Genomic DNA, 20389 nt, shown 5'->3' on the forward strand with positions numbered 1-20389 from the left:
ATATGGCAATATCGCGAAATGATCAAGTATGACACATAGAATGGATCTGTTATCCCCGTTTAAATAAGAAAATCTCATTTCAGTAGGCCTTTAAATATGAATTATTTAAAAAAATTATAAAACTTATTTAATTACTTATCTAATGAACCTGTGTGGTAGTGTCATAAATTAATCTTATCGATAAAAATTCACCCATCAAAGTCAGTGGGTGGGGCTAACAGGAATCTAGTCCAACCAATGATTGCTTTGGTCTGAAGCTTGAAGTCTTTCAAAACAAGGCTGCTGAGGAGAATATTCTACTTTTGGTAATATTTTTGACATTACGGAGTATGCAGCAGTTAAAGTAGAATAATCTTTTGACGTTATTTCCGCATTTTAAGACCAAGACATCGACCACTACTCTTCCGGTTCTGTGGTCGACAAGTGGAAGTGTCGGCTAACCAATCAGATGTTGAGATACGCCCATTGACTTTAACAGCTGAGTTTGACCGATATAATATATTCATAAAGTGCTGCCAAACGCATTCATAAAATAAATAAATAATTAAATCCTGAAATACATAAACCCTGAAATAACTGGAGAGGCGTGATTGGGAAGAATGGCCGCCCGGATCTGAACCCGAGTGGTGTTCTGTTATTGGACTTTTGTGCCCGTCACAGATTGTCCATAATGAACACCATGTTCGAACATAAGGGTGTCCATATGTGCACTTGGCACCAGGACACCCTAGGCCGCAGTTCCATGATCGACTTTGTAGTTGTGTCATCGGATTTGCGGCCTCATGTTTTGGACACTCGGGTGAAGAGAGGGGCGGAGCTTTCAACCGATTACCAACTGGTGGTGAGTTGGCTGCGATGGTGGGGGAGGATGCCGGACAGACCTGGCAGGCCCAAACGCATTGTGAGGGTTTGCTGGGAATGTCTGGCAGAGTCTCCTGTCAGAGAGAGTTTCAATTCCCACCTCCGGAAGAACTTTGAACATGTCACGAGGGAGGTGCTGGACATTGAGTCCGAGTGGACCATGTTCCGCACCTCTATTGTCGAGGCAGCTGATTGGAGCTGTGGCCGCAAGGTAGTTGGTGCCTGTCGTGGCGGTAATCCTAGAACCCGTTGGTGGACACCGGCGGTGAGGGATGCCGTCAAGCTGAAGAAGGAGTCCTATCGGGTTCTTTTGGCTCATAGGACTCCTGAGGCAGCGGACAGGTACCGACAGGCCAAGCGGTGTGCGGCTTCAGCGGTTGCGGAGGCAAAAACTCGGACATGGGAGGAGTTCGGCGAAGCCATGGAAAACGACTTCCGGACGGCTTCGAAGCGATTCTGGACCACCATCCGCCGCCTAAGGAAGTGGAAGCAGTGCACTATCAACACCGTGTATGGTGAGGATGGTGTTCTGCTGACCTCGACTGCGGATGTTGTGGATCGGTGGAGGGAATACTTCGAAGACCTCCTCAATCCCACCAACACGTCTTCCTATGAGGAAGCAGTGCCTGGGGAATCTGTGGTGGGCTCTTCTATTTCTGGGGATGAGGTTGCTGAGGTAGTTAAAAAGCTCCTCGGTGGCAAGGCCCCGGGGGTGGATGAGATCCGCCCGGAGTTCCTTAAGGCTCTGGATGCTGTGGGGCTGTCTTGGTTGACAAGACTCTGCGGCATCGCGTGGACATCGGGGGCGGTACCTCTGGATTGGCAGACCGTGGTGGTGGTTCCTCTCTTTAAGAAGGGGAACCGGAGGGTGTGTTCTAACTATCGTGGGATCACACTCCTCAGCCTTACCGGTAAGGTCTATTCAGGTGTACTGGAGAGGAGGCTACGCCGGATAATCAAACCTCAGATTCAGGAGGAACAGTGTGGTTTTCGTCCTGGTCGTGGAACTGTGGACCAGCTCTATACTCTCGGCAGGGTCCTTGAGGGTGCATGGGAGTTTGCCCAACCAGTCTACATGTGTTTTGTGGACTTGGAGAAGGCATTCGACTGTGTCCCTCGGGAAGTCCTGTGGGGAGTGCTCAGAGAGTATGGGGTATCGGACTGTCTGATTTTGGCGGTCCGCTCCCTGTATGATCAGTGTCAGAGCTTGGTCCGCATTGCCGGCAGTAAGTCGGACACATTTCCAGTGAGGGTTGGACTCCGCCAAGGCTGCCCTTTGTCACCGATTCTGTTCATAACTTTTATGGACAGAATTTCTAGGCGCAGTCAAGGCGTTGAGGGGATCTGGTTTGGTGGCTGCAGGATTAGGTCTCTGCTTTTTGCAGATGATGTGGTCCTGATGGCTTCATCTGGCCAGGATCTTCAGCTCTCGCTGGATCGGTTCTCAGCCGAGTGTGAAGCGACTGGGATGAGAATCAGCACCTCCAAGTCCGAGTCCATGGTTCTCGCCCGGAAAAGGGTGGAGTGCCATCTCCGGGTTGGGGAGGAGACCCTGCCCCATGTGGAGGAGTTCAAGTACCTCGGAGTCTTGTTCACGAGTGAGGGAAGAGTGGATCGTGAGATCGACAGGCGGATCGGTGCGGCATCTTCAGTAATGCGGACGCTGTATCGATCCGTTGTGGTGAAGAAGGAGCTGAGCCGGAAGGCAAAGCTCTCAATTTACCGGTCGATCTACGTTCCTATCCTCACCTATGGTCATGAGCTTTGGGTTATGACCGAAAGGACAAGATCACGGGTACAAGCGGCCGAAATGAGTTTCCTCCGCCGGGTGGCAGGGCTCTCCCTTAGAGATAGGGTGAGAAGCTCTGTCATCCGGGGGGAGCTCAAAGTAAAGCCGCTGCTCCTCCACATCGAGAGGAGCCAGATGAGGTGGTTCGGGCATCTGGTAAGGATGCCACCCGATCGCCTCCCTCGGGAGGTGTTTAGGGCACGTCCGACCGGTAGGAGGCCACGGGGAAGACCCAGGACACGCTGGGAAGACTATGTCTCCCGGCTGGCCTGGGAACGCCTCGGGATCCCCCAGGAGGAGCTGGACGAAGTGGCTGGGGAGAGGGAAGTCTGGGCTTCCCTGCTTAGGCTGCTGCCCCCGCGACCCGACCTCGGATAAGCGGAAGAAGATGGATGGATGGATGGATGAAATAACAATTACATTGTGAGATGAAATATTAAATTGATGATTAAATAATTAACTGAGTCTTAAAATACTGTTCATAAATCATGGAATAATCAATTAAAACATTTAATTGTGAAATACATTAACACAATTAAATTGTGAAATAATTACTTAAATAGGTAAATAATATAGATATATGTTTAATTTTACATTAAATATGTAATGATACATTTAATAACACATTATGTTTTTAATTCCATTTCTAATTAACGTTGATTTAATTTTTATTGTCTAATTTGTTGCCTTTTTTCAAAAAAAATTTAATGCACTGGGCTTCTTGTGTTGGATGTCAATCACTCTAAAGTTGACAATTATTGGCAGCCCTTGCATTCGGGCTTGTTTAACACCATCAATGAAAGTAAAGTGATATGCCTTCTTTTTAAGGAGTTTGTCTTACCACTGAAGCAGCTAAACCAACAAGTCGCAACTTCAGCCTCGGCTAACATTAGCAGCAAAGATGTTAGCAATTTAGCAGGCCATAGCACTAGCCTTTTGCCAAATGATGAATTAGCTATTTGCTCTACAGTATGAAACACTGTTAGCCCCTGCACGCAAGTACTTGGCCTCCCCAAAGAAGACAAAAGTTATCTTTAGTCTACTAGACGTGATTGCTTGATATTATTTTATCATCACTGTATTTTGTGATGAACAATGGTATTTTTGATGTTCTAACTTACAGCACTGAGATTGATGGGTCTGTTTAAATATTATATATTATCTGACACAAAGGAGAAGCAAGTTTAACGTTCAATACTTGCGTCGTATTGCAAAGGAGTGTTTTACAGTTTTTTTATGTATTAACTTGAGTAGTTTCTATGGACCTGCTGTTTTATTTTAGTCAATGGCTAAGACTACATTTCTTTCAGTCTGTGAAAAACATGAAGCCGTTCTTTCGCTTATATAATAATCGTTTTGATGTGCAACAATATTGTGATGTACTCAAATTAAAATACCTCAAGTTAAGTTTGTTTTTTTTAGCATTTTTAGGTTGAGATTTATTAAATTAATTAATTCAAATAAACAATTACAGATCATAATTAAGGATTAAAACTGTTTCATACTATTTTACAGCACTAATCAAAACACTACTTTGTATAATTCACAATCATAGACGTCACATTAGGGACTTTTGACACAAACAAACAATTAAATCGCTGTGATAAGTGTTGTAAAAAGTATACAGCAGCAATATAATACTTTACCTGTAGGCAGTTCATGTACAGACAGTAGAGTTTGGTTTTGTCCTTCTCCTCTAAAATGTTGCAGCGCTCCACAGCCAGCAGGTGCTGCTCAAGGTACTCATGCACTTCGTCAAAACTGTAAATGAATGGCACAATTAGGAACACTGCAACCATTATAGATATACAATTATACATACATAAAATAAATGGATGATTACAATCCTGTCCCCTCACCTGTACTTTAGCAGGAGTTTTAGCACCATCGAGCGAACCACTGGGTTTTTATCCGCAGAGTCATCAAACGGAGAAAGCACCTTGGTCAGGATTTGCTGATTCCCTGAAGAGGTATGAACTTGGCATTAAAAACATACTACGTAACTTTGTATTTAGATCCGGCGTGGTAGTTAAAGATACAGCATACGTGTGTCAAGATAGTGGCGCCCTGACGGGCTGCGGCTTGCAGACGCTCATGGTAGAAATAGAACATTTGGCAAAAATACCGGACAATTCTGTAAATTTCATGGCTGGCTTACAGAGTGGACACTCCGTGGTCACATACGACCGCCAGACAATTCTGGATGTGGATAGATCGGGCAGTTTTGGACTGAAAGATGCGTGTATGTTGGACCTCCTCGCTAGCATGGGAATACTTCGCTGGCTACCATCCAGCGGCCTTTGACGCAGAGGAGTCAAGTACCAGCGGGGACCGTCAACGGAAGACACGTAAGCGGTGTGATCAGAAGCAGAAGCGGGGATGCCGAGCGGGGCTAACAACAAAGCTAAAGGCTAATCCCCACAGAACGCCGCTTCCTTCCATCCTGCTTTCAAACGTCCGCTCCCTGGAGAACAAACTGGACTACCTGAAGCTGGATGTATATGCATGACGCGAGATGAGAGACTGCTGCGCCATATTTCTCACAGAAACGTGGTTGAAATCATCCGTTCCGGACGAGGCAGTTAGCATCGAGGGGCTAACTATGTTTTGGTCGGACAGGAGCAGATCTCTCACTGGTAAATCCCGAGGCGGTGGTGTTTGCATATACGTCAATAATAACTGGTGCAATAATGGGAAGATAGTATCACGTCACTGCTCTCCTGATGTTGAACTATTAACTATAAAATGCAGGCCATTTTATTTACCCAGTGAGTTCAGTGCTATGATCTTCACAGCAGTGTACATTCCCCCCAGTGCTAACACCAAAGAAGCTTTGAATGCTTTGTACATTTCTACACATCCAGAGGGAGTTTTCATCGTGGCAGGGGATTTTAATCAAGCTAACATGAAAACAGTTTTCCCTCATTTCCATCAATATGTGAATTTTGCAACCAGGGGTGGAAGCAAGCTGGGCTTGGTTTATAGTAATATTAAACAGGCGCATAAAGCTGCACCACGTCCCCACCTCGGCTCCTCAGACCATCTATCTGTGATGCTAATTCTTGCATACAAGCCCCTGCTGATCAGGAAGCAAGCTACAGTGAAGCAGGTGAGGACCTGGCCAGAGGGAGCAATGTCAGCATTACAAGACTGCTTCGAAACCACAGACTGGGACATGTTTAAAGCAGCCGCCACCGAAAATCACCACACATGTGTGGAGGAGTATGCAGAGTCTGTGTCCGCATACATTCAGAAGTGCATGGAGGATGTCAGTGTGATGAAGAACATCCCCACACGGGCCAACGAGTAACCCTGGATGAACAGTGAGGTACGTGCAATGCTAAAGGGTCGGAACAAGGCTTTCAAGTCTGGCGACATGGTGGCATTAAAATCTGCCAGAGCTAACCTGAACCATGCCATTAAGGTTGCAAAGCGTGCTCACAGTCAGAAAGTGCAGGACTTCTTCGAGAACCCTACAAACACTAGACGAATGTGGCAGGGCCTACAGGTCATCACGGACTATAAAGCTGCCCCCTGTCCCTGTGACAACAGTATCAGCTTCCTAGATGACCTTAATAACTACTTTGCAAGGTTTGAGGCACTTAACACCACTCCGGCGAGAAAATCCATCCCTCGCCTTGATGAGCAGCCGCTCAACCTGGATATAGCGGATGTCCGGAAAAACCCTGAGGAGAGTGAACCCCCGGAAAGCACCGGGACCTGATGATATTCCGGGCAAGGTGCTTAAGGGATGTGCAGACCAGCTGGCTGGGGTTCTCAGACATCTTCAGCATCTCGCTGACCCAGGCTGTGGTACCATCATGTTTTAAGACGGCCACAATCATCCCAGTGCCTAAAAAACCCATAATCTCCTCCCTCAATGATTACCGCCCCGTTGCACTCACCCCCATTATAATGAAGTGCTTCGAGAGGCTCGTAAAGGAATATATTGTCTCCAGACTTCCCCCACATCCGAACCATACCAGTTTGCTTATCGCCCTAACCGCTCCACAGAGGACGCCATCTCCTTTGCACTCCACCTGAGCTTAGAACATCTGGAAAGAAAGGACTCACACGTGCGGATGTTGTTCCTGGACTTCAGCTCAGCATTCAACACCATCATCCCGCAGCACTTGGTGAGCAAACAGGCCCCCCTTGGATTCAGTACCCCCCTATGCAACTGGCTGCTTGACTTCCTCACAGACAGACCCCAGGCTGTGAGAGTGGGCAACAACATCTCCAGTGCCATCTCCCTGAGCACCGGCTCACCCCAGGGCTGCGTCCTGAGTCCGCTGCTGTTCACGTTGATGACCCATGACTGCTGCGCCAGGTCCACTACTAACCACATTGTGAAGCATGGAGACGACACAACAGTGGTGGGCCTCATCCGTGACAACAATGACATGGCCTACAAGGAGGAGGTGAAACATCTGGTTGACTGGTGCAGAACCAACAACCTGGTCCTGAATGTCATCAAGACCAAGGAGATCATCGTTGACTTCAGGAAGCACCAGTCCAGCCACGCTCCACTCTACATCAACGGCACAGCGGTGGAGATACTAAGCAGCACCAAGTTCATGGGGGTGCAGATAACTGACAATATAACCTGGTCCCTACACACCGGAGCTCTTGTAAAAAGAGCTCAGCAGCGCATGCACTTTTAGCGTCGGATGAAAAGAGCACAGCTCCCTCCCCCCATTCTCACCACATTCTACAGAGGCACTATAGAGAGCCTGCTGACCAACAGCATCTCTGTCTAGACTGGAGCCTGCAGTGCCTCAGACTGGAAGTCTCTCCAGAGAGTGGTGAGGACGGCGGAAAAGATCATCAGGACTCTTCTTCCTCCTATCCAGGAGATCGCAAAAATCCGCTGCCTGACCAGGGCTCAGAAAATCTGCAAAGACTCCTCCCACCCCCACCAAGGACTGTTTTCACTGCTGGACTCTAGAAAGAGGTTCCACAGCCTCTGAAGCAGAACCTCCAGGTTCTGTAACGGCTTCTTCCCTCAGGCCGTAAGACTCTTGAACGCATCATAATTAAATTATCCCCTCAGCTCCCCCCAAAGTGGATTAACTCGCTGGAATAAAAAAGACAATATAACATACATCCATACACGTGGACGCATGTGAAAAAGTGCAATATATTTATCTGTACAGTAATCTATTTATTTATTTATACATATTTATATATATTTATTTATTTTATATATATATTTATATATTATTTATATATATTTATTTATTTATATATGCACATTATTGCTTTTTTATCCTGCACTACCATGAGCTTATGTAACGAAATTTCATTCTTATCTGTGCTGTAAAGTTCAAATTTGAATGACAATAAAAAGGAAGTCTATGTCTAAGTCTATTAGGGATGGGCATTGTAACCGATTTGTCAATTTATTGAATTGTTAGGGGAATATTTTCCACCTTAAAACAAAGTGGAATGCATAAGGAGTCACACTGCATGTTCACTTCGTTCTGTTCTAGGACAAAACACACCGAGTACAACCGGTGTTTTTATCTTCACTAATACACACACATAATATCTTAATTGGTTTCGATGGCGGGAAGGGGCTGCCAGGCACGAGATGGGAGTGAAAGCAGACGTGGTTAACTTTAGGTTATGTTGGACTGGGGCACGGGCAACTCCGCTTCGGAGGGGTGGGGGAAGAACAAATGTGATAAAAAGGAGACAGAGCTTGGTATTTTCTCCAGCGGTGGTATTGCTAATGTTTGTACTTACTCCATTTGTAGAATACATTTTGAATCTTCAATTCTAGATCCCAACAGAACTTTGACAAACAACTCAGTGTGGAATTGATTCTTGATTGTCTTGAAACAGTTGAGGCAAACCGCAACTCGTTGATGCCATGAAGAAGAACATTATGTCAGCTCATTTTAACACCGCCACAATATTTCAGTGGGTATGAACAGCACAGAGAACAGAGTTCAGATAGATGTCCTTATGCACACTGCAAACGAACAATAATCGAATTTATTCTCACCAAATGCAATAATATTTTTTACGAAAACGATAGTTTGAGTTTAAAAATAGGCAATCCAAGCAATGTAGTTAAATACCCAATCCTTGTGTGTGCGCATACAAGCCAGCAAAATTTCCCACCACTCAGAATAGGAACAGCGCTGGTTTCCACGATGAGAAAAGACAGCAAGTGGAGAATGACAGCTGGACATGGAGGGGAGTTGTCCTTGAAGCACACAAAAGACACCAGGTCGATGAAGAAAGCATTGCACTTATTCCTGAACAGCATGTGCTGTTCAATTCGAATCCTGCACAAAATAAGTGAAAAAAACAATTATACCACGTATACACATAAATGTATTCCATTCCATTTCTTCAAAAATACATTCATGATTGAGTAAGTATTATAAAGCAAGCAAACCTTAAGTCCTCCAATGGAACCACTTCAAAGCCCTCATCAACTGACTGCTTACAGTGGGGACAGTACATCTGACAGGGAATCAACCACTTTGTAATGCATGAGCCACAGAATATGTGGTTGCACGGCAGACAGACTGGGTTATGTGGGTCTCCCTGACACAGCAAACACCAAGGAACTGCATCAAACCTAGACGGAAAATAAATGACAACCACAGCTCATTTTTAGTAGTGAAATAGAGTGGAAACCTTATGGTGGAGATTATTAGTGGTCATTGAAAAATGTACCTGAAAATCCTTTGAACAGCTTCCTCTTTGCATTTTTTGAGTAAATCGATCACTGCCTCGAATGATTGTTGTGTTTTCAGATCAGAATTATTTGCAAGAACCTAAAAGAGAAAAGATAAGTGTTTTTTATTATTGGGTCATTTAATTTAATTTGACTCCACTGTGAAAAAACTCTCACTAACCTGATTGAGTGACAGCATGTAGAGTCGAACTAAAGGAGTCATTTCGTTTTCTACCACCTCAAAGTGCTCCACAAATAGGGACACAGAAAATATTCGATTCCACACATTTCTGAGAAATTGGAAGAAACAAAATCATTGAACAAAAACCAAGAGCCTTGCAGTGGTACCTTGGTTGTCGTGGGTGTGATACATGGAACAAGTACAGTAGGGAAGGATCCAAATGGCCCCATTCCTGGGTGAATCTTGCATAATAGAAGAGGAGGGGTGTCATTTTGCAAGGCAGTCTGCTGCAAATGATGGAAAGCACCACTCTACATAGCAGCTGACGCTGTGGTCAAAAGGTGTAATTGCCACAAAACACATTTTAAAATATTCAACACTCTATTAGGGGCGGCATGGTGTAGTGGGTAGAGCAACCGTGCCAGAAACCTGAGGGTTGCAGGTTCGCTCCCCGCCTCTTACCATCCAAAATCCGCTGCCGTTGTGTCCTTGGGCGGGACACTTCACCCTTTGCCCCCGGTGCCACTCACACCGGTGAATTGAATGATGAATGATAGGTGGTGGTCGGAGGGGCCGTTGGCGCAAATTGCAGCCACGCTTCCGTCAGTCTACCCCAGGGCAGCTGTGGCTATGAAAGTAGCTTACCACCACCAGGTGTGAATGATTGATGGGTTCTACATGTAAAGCGACTTTGGGTACTTAGAAAAGCGCTATATAAATCCCAGTTATTATTATTATTATTATTACTGCCGTCTGGCAGCTAAAGTGGATAATGCACCCTAATTCATCACGTTTCATGTGTCCGGTAAACCGCGACGAATGGGGCCATATAAATGATCTTCCGACTGTATATGGGTGTGTGGCACCAATGGGTATATGGGCTTGGGTGTGTGTGTTGTTGTCACTATTGTGAAAAAAGCAAGATCAAGGAAAACTTGTACCCAAGTACATATGTGGCTAATCATTGCTATCAACATTTTTCAACTAAAGTAAGAGATTTTAAAATGTTAGAACGGATTAATTTTATTTACATTGTTTCTTACTGGGAAACATTTTTTCCGGTTTTAATACGATTCCAATTTTAACTGAACTCTTGGGAACGGATTAATAACGAAAACCAAGGCACCATTGTACTTTCATTTCATCTTGGCTTACTGGACACTGCAGACAATATCCTTGCTCTTCTCTCGATAACGTCTCACACTGTCTTCTGAGCAGACCAGCTCAATTGGAACCTTTAGGTTTTTTACTCGTCTGAGCCAGGCTTGTTTATCGGCATCTGACTCTAAGAGTCCGGGCTCCAGGTATTCCAGGCATGCCAGGGCAGCATACAAGTCAAGAACCTTGAATACAGGACATGCATTAAACACAAAATATACATTCCTAAATAAATACAAACAGTGGAGAAGAAGGTTTTACACTTACCAGCTCAACTCCATTGCTGAAATAAGGATTCTCCAAGAGGTTGTCAGTCACCTGGGGTTCGAGGCGGCCCATTCTGCAGAGGTTCTGCAGTCGGTTTTTGAACCCATGATATGCAGCATGGATCCATGGAAGCGACAGAACTGTGTCTCCGGCAGAGAGCTGCAAGCGCAGCTCGTTGATGCAGCTGTTTAATGCACCACTCAAGAGCTAAAAAGGAGTGGAATTTAAATGAATGTACACACACACTATTAGAAACATTTGTGGTTTTAAAAACATTTATATTGCAAATAAATAAACCTGTAGTTCTTTCTGACAGGTCACATTCATTGTCAAAGAGACAAAATCCTGTAGGTAGCGCTGGAAAAACTCTGACTGCATCTCTGGGGTGGCCTTCGCAATGTATTGCCCTAGTGGTGTCCTCGAAAAGAATTCATTAAATCCTTGTTGAGTGTGACCTAACAAAATAATGAATTTTTAAGTAAAATGTCAAAGAAATATGACTCCTGATCTCTTTGTGTAATGGTACCAATGGTCACCTTCATTTTGAAGCGCATGAACCCAGAGCTCCTCTATGTAGTCCTTGATCATCCCGCTGAAAGGCATGCACAAGCTCAAATCCCTGCCTTGGGTCAAGTGGTTTCGTACAAGAATCGTTCTCATCTCTGAGCTGTTTGAGAAGAAAGTCAGTGAGATGATTGTGCCATATGCAAAAAGAGAAGTTACATTTGAAATAACATCCATACCACTTTTCTGCAAATAGGGTATTGGAGGGCATACTTTAACGCTTTATTGGAATTCTATTACGGTACAAGATAATCGAAATATTGCCATTTATGTTAAGTGATTGAGTCTTGATCAAAATAAAATGGACTATAATGGAGAAATGCAGATAAATTGCAAGAAATGAAGCAGAATGGGAAAAATTAATAAGGGGCGTAGAGATCTGTAACATAAAAATTAAATGTTGTGTAGCGAAGCGTCAACAGGAAAAAAAATCAATTTTGGCCTTTCCCTGTCAGGAGTCACCACAGCGAGTCAATTGTGTTAACATAGTTTTTACAGCGTATGCCTTTCCTGATGCAACCCTAGCCAGGAATTGAACCATACACTCTGCTGTGGAAGGCAAAAGCATGTACCATTACACCACCAAGGATCTCGACCAGGACAAGAAAGGAGGGAGAAAACTCCACATCTTTAACACGTCCACTCTTTATGGATCTGAGACTGTTTGAATTTCCTGAATAATAGTTTAAAGAGTTCATTTCAACAGTTCAGCAACAGACTCCTGAATGTTTCTGTATAAACAAATAATGGAAGTCCAATTCCAACTACGTACTTTTTGCAAGCTGATAGCCACTATTTCATGTAATACTGTATGTTTAAAAAAAAATACTGTCACTTTTGTGCAAAGTGTTTTAGCGCTACTACTTACTTGAGCATCGGCTGTGGAATTTCCAGCAATTTCTCATCGCCAAAGATCTCTAACCACAGCCTCTTGACAGAATGACTACAGTCTCTATTCATTAAGATGTCCAGGTTTTGGTCGGTGTCGATGATTGAAACCAGTTGAGCCAAGTTGGGGATGACCACAGCCTGAATACGCTTCCATAAAGTGAGCCTGTAATAGCCACCAAATTGGTTAAATCATCAAGAGTCAAGAGAAATATTGTACTGCAAAAGGAGTACAACTCACCTGAATGTACCTCCTTCCTGTAAGGCGTCAATATTAGAAGCCACCTTGACAACCCAGTTGCCTGTAGCAGCTGTGAAAGTGCTGGTACTCGCTAGCATTGAGTGAAGACGCCTCTTTACAATTTGCAAAAAGACACCTGCCGAGAGCAAGGAGGCGTGACGGGCACCGATGGCACCAAGGATGAAATAGTGATTACAAACTATTCAACACTACAATACCTGCTACTTCGTCACGGTCACTGAGAAGCTTCAGAAGAGTGTCAACTCGTTGAGTGCTACGGAAACCACTTTCTTCCCAGTCCCTTAGCATGCCTACTGCACTCTGCACACAGCTACGCACCAACTCTGTTGTGTCCATGTCCAGAGTCATGTCATCTTCGTACTGCAGAAAGAGAACAAAATGGTAAAGAAAAAGCTGCAAGTTAAGCTGGGCATACATGAATTGCAGGATGTTTACTTGTACACAATGTCCTACTAAAAATAAAACAATCAAGAAAATTCAGGTTGAGAAGTGAAGCTGTGCTTACTCACATCGTTTCTCAGCTCAGCTTCCTCCTCGTAAACATCGTCCAACTCCATATCTGTGAAAATATTTTTTGTTTTGTTTCTGTTAGTAACACATAAGAAACATTTTAATAATATTTATTCAAAACCAATGTAATAATCTCTTGCCTTCAGTTCCAGCCATTTTTGTTTCAAACATCTGACTAATGGTCATGTTTTGCAAGGTTTTAATGTCTGAAACAATGTCCTTTGACTGTCGGAGGTCATCAATGTGCACCGAAGTCCAGTGGCCTGCCAACATTAAGATTTCCCCAAATTACTCTTGAGATAGTCAAAAACACAAATTAACTAATGGTGATCATACCGCCATGAAATCCAACATAGGAAGTCCCTCCTTCAATTCTTCGTAGCCTGGTGATAAAGTAGATGAAGACCCTGCAGCCCAAACTCTCTGGAGTAATTTTGTTTATTTCATTCATGGATGAATACCTGCAATTGGGCAGAAAAGCTTATTATTGTTGAATCATTTCTTGTATGCCAAAACGAAGTGATGCACTCTTACTTTGCAGAGGCAATGAGATTGGCACCATGGGTTGCCTCAGTAAAATCACTCTGAATGAGGATGATCTTGATGCAGGGTTCACCATGGCTCTGTTTGTCAACCGTGAGGACGTTTCTACAATTTTTTTTGGGAAGAAATACAATACAGTATTGTTTTCTAGAACAAGACAACATGAAAAAATGTTGGTGAATGCTGTAGTTAAAAAAATTCCAGGCTAATTAAATAAATGAAGGATGTGTGTTTGGACACACACTTTGAGAAAGGGTGTGTCCAAACCCCTGCAGAATTTAACACAACAATATTTTCAGGATTGGTGTGTGCAATTATCCAACATGGATGAGCTGTGACAGAGAGCCATTTGGAAATATAAAAGAAACCCTCTGTTATCAACAAACCTGATTTTTTTCAGGAAGGATTGTTCTGTTTCAAACTGCTCGAGCGAGAGGAGCTCCACAACACTTTGCAACATTTTCTCCAACGGCTTCAAGTCAGATGCAGTGAGAAGTCTGGAGAATGTTGTAACCTGTGGTTTAAAACACCAGTCAATTAGGCTTATGAGGTGTGGGAGCTGTGTAATTTATTTGGCACTGGTATTACTGTACCTCTGTGAAGGCGCAAAAGCTATGGATATCCTGTCTTGTATGGGAAGATATGAAGTCAGCCAGGCAGCCGTTTTTCTGCTTTTGAAAGTAGACCTGTGCAAGGTCTTCAATCTCCACTTTGGAGAGATCTGTGCAGTCCAACCGCACTACTGAATCTGGTGTGGCACATCTAAGCAAGACGAGTTTAGCCTCATTGAGAATGCTGCATTCGACTTCTGAGATTTCACAATTGTCCTCCTGCGTCTTGATCACTTGATGAACCACAGAAGCACAGGTGTCTGAATGGTAGCCAATGAAGACGTCTGATGGAAGGTACTTGTATGGCTGATTCACATCAAAATGAGGTCCTCTGACTGTCACAAAGCTCCTGACCCAGTTCTTCAACTCCTCAACCATCTTCTTCTGTGGAGTTTTCAGAACAGTGTGAATGTCTAGGTAATGTTTCTCCAGCCTATTGATGAGAGGTATCGGGAACTGTTCATAGACCACCTCTCTTTCTTCTATGACAATTAGTCGGAAGTCTTTGTGCACTCTACATTTGACGCGGTGAGTTCCAAGGCCAAGGTCCACATATTTTTGTCCTCCCAAGTAGACATAATATTGGTTGAGGGCATCATAGAGACTTTCGTAGAGGTTCTGTAAGTTCAGAAGCACAACCGTTTGGCCTGTTTCCATGCAGATCTTTACTCTGTTGATGTTGCGGCAGATTTGAGCATATTCTTGGTCTTTTGGAAAGCTGGATCCAAAGATTATTTCTGGCTGCCCACACTCTGAAAAGAAGGTTTGTTGCAAGATCTGAAGTGCTGCAAAATTTTTTGTGAGCACTAGCAAGTAGCGGCATTCTTCCTCTTGTCCAACTGCCTGAATGTTCTCGCTCACAAACTCAATGGCATTGATGTTCTCCAATTTAGGTGCAACTGGAAGTCTTCTGGTAAAAACAGACACTGCATCAACGTCATTTTTGCCACTAAAATTTCTCAAGACTGCCTTAATGACCTCCTCACAAGTGGGCTTTTGTTGCGATATTTTGGCTGCTGCATAAATCATTTTAATCAGGCTGTAATAGTCCCGCAGGCCGAAAAATCCATTGCCTTGTTCATGGCAGATTTCCAGGTAAGCTTTTGCAAAAGGTCGAAACAATTTTCTCACCTTCTCTAAAACCATCACATCAGATGAGCATATCCCTTTTGCACTTTCAATCAGTTCGCGCTCGTCAGGGTCGCCACGAGACACAAATATGCCTCTGTTCATCTTTGCAGGATCTAACGCCCAGTTGGAAATGCCAATAAAGCCAACCTTTTTGTGTGGCAGTGGCTTGTCATCAATGCATCCTTCTTCAAGCAGTGGGTGAAGGGTTTTAAGAGGCATCTTTGGGGAGTCTTCAGCAAGCCCAATCTCATCAAGAACAACGACCGAAACGTATTCATCAAGATTCTTTCCTTCCTGAAATCGTCCACATTGTCTGAATGTATTAATGATTCCCTCTGGTGTAGAGAGGGGGCTACACTGGAACGAAACCAAATGAATTTGCTTCAGCCTTTTGAAGAGGTCAGAGTGCGCAGCTTGGCCTTGCATTGCATCTGCCACCAGTGTTTTCGATAGAGATTTTGAACTTCCAGGTTTCCCAACTAAAAAAAGCGGAATCCTAAGTTCAATGCAGAGAACCATCATAAAAACATTCTCTTTGAGTGCACCATTTCTTGCAATGGTGTCAGCCATTGGTACGCCACTGAGGAGTAAATCCTGCATAATTGTGATGACTTGTCTAATTTTTGCTGCACTGTACTCTCTTGGTAGGCTTTTGCTGACACATTGTCTGTAATTGTCTTTATGTTCAAGGCAGGCATGGTAGCACACTCCTAAGGCCATGACGAGAGACCATATTATTGAATCTGGCTCCTTTGGCACTCTCTGATCTTGTTCTTGTTGTTGGTCCCGCTTTTGATCAGTAACATACTTTTCAAGCTCTGCAAAAAAACGAGCATGGTTGTCATAGAACCAAACAAAGGTCTGCATGCAACGTTCCACGTCTCTCAGGCTGACAAAGCTACATTCATCTTTCATTGAGCGCATGTATTTCTGTGAGGCAGAAAGTGCCTGAGTTATCCATTTGAAGTAACCCTGAGCAATGTTTCTGCTTTCCACTACTCTCTTCACAATCTGCTCAATGTATATCTTCTCTGTGTTATCATTTAACTGACCAAAGTCCCACACCAGAGGAATCATGCTTGGTGGCAGCGCTTGAACTCTGTAGACTAATTGTCGGAGAGGAATAGATCCTAGCTTTTCATCAGTTTTCTCAGCTCGGACTCTGTACCCAAGACCGGCTGATTCCAACCTGTTGATCATATTTACTGTGTGCTTACGGTAAGGATTGCATGCTGCAATGATCTGCAGTCCAGTATGAGGTACTAAATGTTCTCCTTTGACTGTCTTGTCACAGAGTACTTCCTTGATACTGCTAATGTCCTCAGTGGTGTTAGCCTCATCAAAGAAAAGAATTGAGTCCAATCCATGGTTTTGTTTGTTGATGGAAGCAATGTCTTCTGCTTCTCTTATTTTTGTGTAAATCATTTCTGATGTTGTCCCTCCATGCACTTTGACCAGTTTCATGTTTTCAGACGCAATGGTCCTCCTTTTTAATTCACAAAGATATTTGATGAGCCTTGTTTTACCACATCCTGTCTCTCCCATAATGATGACAGGGATGCCACACCTGAAACGCATATGGATTGCCAGAATCTTCATTATGTTGTCAGTTGTAAGCTCATATGTTTCATCAGGGTCGAAATGACTCTGGATTCCAAGAACATTGCAGATTCTTTGTATTTTCTCACTTCTGGATAATTTATCAAAGTCTGTGTTGAAAGGAACTCCCTGAAGCCGAAGGCCTTGAAACAATGCCAGTGACATGACATTTTTTTTAATGACTCTTTTAGATCTGGGATCAAAAGCATCAACTGCCTTCTGTTCATTGGGTTTAAGATGGAAACCAATGAAGGTCATGGACATATGGTCATCATTAAAGAAGATGTATGGGTGTGGTTCTGTTTCCCATCTCTTTCTGATTAAAAAGGGGGCAATATCTTCCTCTGGGTCATAGTTAAGGTCCATTTGTGCTGTCCTGGAGCTCTGGTCGGAGATACTGAGTGATGAAGTGGCAAAGTCCTTGGCCATCAGAATCATAAAATCCACCACAAATGTTTTGAATCCAGTAAGGATATCACCTGTTAAGTTTACATCACAGAAATGTGATGACTCACAGTCTTTCAGCTGCGTATTGAGAAACTGAGAAAAATGTCTTAGTTCTGCCCAGGATGGGTCTCTAATGCCACAGTACACGAGAAGCATCTGAAGACAATCTACATGTGATCCCTCAGCTTCCCTGTGACAGACTTTGTTAGGCCCCTGAATGACCGTATACCTGAACTTGTCAAGATCGCTGCGGTTATGAAACCGTATGAGATACTGGTAAGGTCGCTGGAAGGCTGAGCTCCTGAACACTTTGTCATCCATTAGTGGGTTGTCACTGCTCACATTGGGATCTTCCTGCGGCTCCATTATCAGTTTCAGTACCTCTTTAGGTGGTCGGCAGAAAATATTTGGAAACACATCAGTGAATGAGCTTTTTGGGGTTTTCGTCTAGACAGAAAACACAGAAAAGCCTAGGATAAGCAAACTGGCAGAATTAGATGACAATGTTAGTTCTCAGAACTCTTACCTGACCGGAAGGATTTCTGTTTTGCTCGACAGTTTGTTCCAAGAACTCAATGACATATAAATGCTTGTCACTGCACTTCCACATGTTTCCCTCAGAGTCCATTAGGTAACGCAGAAAGAGCAACTTAAAAAGAAACTCATGGATTCCTTTCTGTACCTTTAAAAACAGAGGAAATACTGATTAAGAATGGCAACACCATCAGCGAGAAGAAATGCACAAAATACACAACTTCACTAAATGGAAATATGCATTTGATGAACACATTAAATCATTTCGTTTTAAGTTCTCAATAAAAGTTCTTCTTACCGATGATGTAATATCAAAATGAAACACAATGAGTTTCTTCTTTGCACGGATGTCCAAAAGAGACTTAAGAATGGTGTTCTCATCAATACTTGGTTCAATCAAGCGAATGCATTTCATCATTGATGGATTTTCAACTGAGTCTTTCAGGGTTTCATAAAGCCTCTGAATGTAAAGGGATTTACCTGAAATTAAAACAAACAGGAGCAATTGGATTTTGATATTTTTCCTCAATTAATAAATATCAATGAAGATATAAACTCACCAACACCAGCCCTTGCCGAGGAGACTGTACCAATACAGAGGCGATCTTTGAATACAGCTGCTGCGCTACATTGATCTGCTGGGACCACATAATGCCGATGGAGATACTCTTTTACGTTGGCCAGTGGTTCTTGAGGAACTATGTGCAACCTGTACTGACTGAAGGCTGTTGGAAGGTAGGTATGTTCTCTTTCTGAGCTGCAAAGGATAACAAGTCTATAGTCTTTCATGCACTGTAATTTCTTGCATTGAAAAAACTTCTCAACTTTAGAGCTCACGTCATATGTAAGCATATCCCCATACAGAAGACAGTATATTTTCTTCCCCCTGCAACCTGCCATAAAACAACGTCTGAGGAATAGCTCCACCTGTTCATACGTTGTCGATGAGTTGCACAACAGGACCTCATCGTAAGTTGGGAGCGGATCACTTTCGCTGGCCATATAAATAGAGATGCAAGAAGTCAATACCTCTTTGTGAGGACAAACAATGAGGCTTGGATTTCCAGCTGCCAGGCCTATAGGGGACTCCCTATTAATTAATTTCTTTTCAGAAATATTCCCACCCCCATTGTCCTTGTCAGCCAATATTTCCAGCAGTCTTCCAAGACTTTTTAGATCAAGAATGTGTGGAAGAAATTGTTTCATGTCTTTCATGTAAGCATTCCATATCTGATCAAAACTTTTCAATCCATTTGTTTGTTCCACAAGATATGACACAGTATCCGATTCTCTTTTCAGGTCAGAGATTCCCATCTCGCAACCTGCTACTACAACAAAGGTCTGGAACTCAATTTCTTCATTTTGTTCTTGTGGCTGCGCTAGGATTTCATTTTGGAATTCATGCCAGATATTTTTTAAGTCTGAGACTGTGCATTTTGACTTCACAAAGGACAGCATCATTAGCACTTGATCCTCTACACGTCCCACATGTTGAAGTGACAGGTTGTTGGATAGGTAGACAACCTGTTCAGCTGTAAAGTAGTTTAAATAGTAATGCTGTGATCTCTGTTTGTCCACAAAATCCATCCAAAAGTCCAGGCATTTCTCCATTTTCCTGCAAAGCTCAGGCAAACACTCCTCAATGTTGCCTTCAACGGCGACACGATTGAAAAGGTTGCCTAGGTTGAAGTCCATCACAATACTGTTTCTCTCACTGGCGCAGCAGTGGATTTCGGCCTCCCAGTGTCTAAAGAGAGGGTTTCCAGCAGCGTAGAGGGCAATGAAAGCCTCAGATAGTCTTTGAACACCAGCAAACACCTGCAAATGAAAGAAAGTGTGTTAAAAGCATCCCTTTTCCCCAATCGTTTAAAAGTTTGTTGCAAGTTGCAGCAACCTACAAGGTACTTTTACACCTTCTCACTACTGGACATCAATGTTCTCTCTAAGCTGCGCGCATGCACAATTGTGCTCTGCTTCAGCATCCTCTACCCACAGCAAATCTATGCAACTTGCTCTTGTCTCTCGTAAGGATTGTGAACGAAATTCCCCCAAAAAACTGCAGTTCCCCTTTAAGGTTGGTTACTTAGGTACAAAAAACTAAACAGTCTAGCACCATCTTTTCGTGCCTTATTGTATTGTGCCATATATTTTGTCCTGAAATCTGTATTCCAAAAATGCCAGCTTACTTGTGACCCTCAGAGCTCTAAAAAAGCTTCAAAATACATTTATAAACGCTAGCTTTTAGATAGACACCTTTTTTAGACAATCTGATCTGCTGCTTTTCTTCTCTGTCTCCTCTGGATCATTATGGATCATTTCCGGAGAGGTACTAGTCTGGATGAAGTGCTAG

At 43.4% G+C, this 20389-nt stretch overlaps 1 protein-coding gene across 1 annotated transcript in view; it reads right to left on the minus strand.

Moving 5' to 3' along the window:
• The window catches only part of LOC133615132 (E3 ubiquitin-protein ligase rnf213-alpha-like), a 108710-nt gene that overhangs the window by 28576 nt on the left and 59745 nt on the right, over window positions 1-20389 (minus strand). The window contains exons 25-46 of the mRNA XM_061973493.2: window positions 18600-19857; window positions 18338-18519; window positions 18032-18187; window positions 14311-17952; window positions 14104-14231; window positions 13709-13822; window positions 13511-13635; window positions 13315-13437; window positions 13174-13223; window positions 12862-13024; window positions 12644-12779; window positions 12383-12568; window positions 11487-11617; window positions 11248-11405; window positions 10951-11157; window positions 10681-10868; window positions 9526-9634; window positions 9344-9444; window positions 9060-9245; window positions 8780-8946; window positions 4510-4612; window positions 4297-4411 (exon numbers count right to left, since the gene is read on the minus strand). Coding sequence (XP_061829477.1) covers window positions 4297-4411; window positions 4510-4612; window positions 8780-8946; window positions 9060-9245; window positions 9344-9444; window positions 9526-9634; window positions 10681-10868; window positions 10951-11157; window positions 11248-11405; window positions 11487-11617; window positions 12383-12568; window positions 12644-12779; window positions 12862-13024; window positions 13174-13223; window positions 13315-13437; window positions 13511-13635; window positions 13709-13822; window positions 14104-14231; window positions 14311-17952; window positions 18032-18187; window positions 18338-18519; window positions 18600-19857 — 7728 coding nt within the window. The remainder of the gene's footprint in view (window positions 1-4296; window positions 4412-4509; window positions 4613-8779; window positions 8947-9059; window positions 9246-9343; window positions 9445-9525; window positions 9635-10680; window positions 10869-10950; window positions 11158-11247; window positions 11406-11486; window positions 11618-12382; window positions 12569-12643; window positions 12780-12861; window positions 13025-13173; window positions 13224-13314; window positions 13438-13510; window positions 13636-13708; window positions 13823-14103; window positions 14232-14310; window positions 17953-18031; window positions 18188-18337; window positions 18520-18599; window positions 19858-20389) is intronic.

This window comes from Nerophis lumbriciformis, linkage group LG22, assembly GCF_033978685.3.
Source record: "Nerophis lumbriciformis linkage group LG22, RoL_Nlum_v2.1, whole genome shotgun sequence".
NCBI lineage: Eukaryota > Metazoa > Chordata > Actinopteri > Syngnathiformes > Syngnathidae > Nerophis > Nerophis lumbriciformis.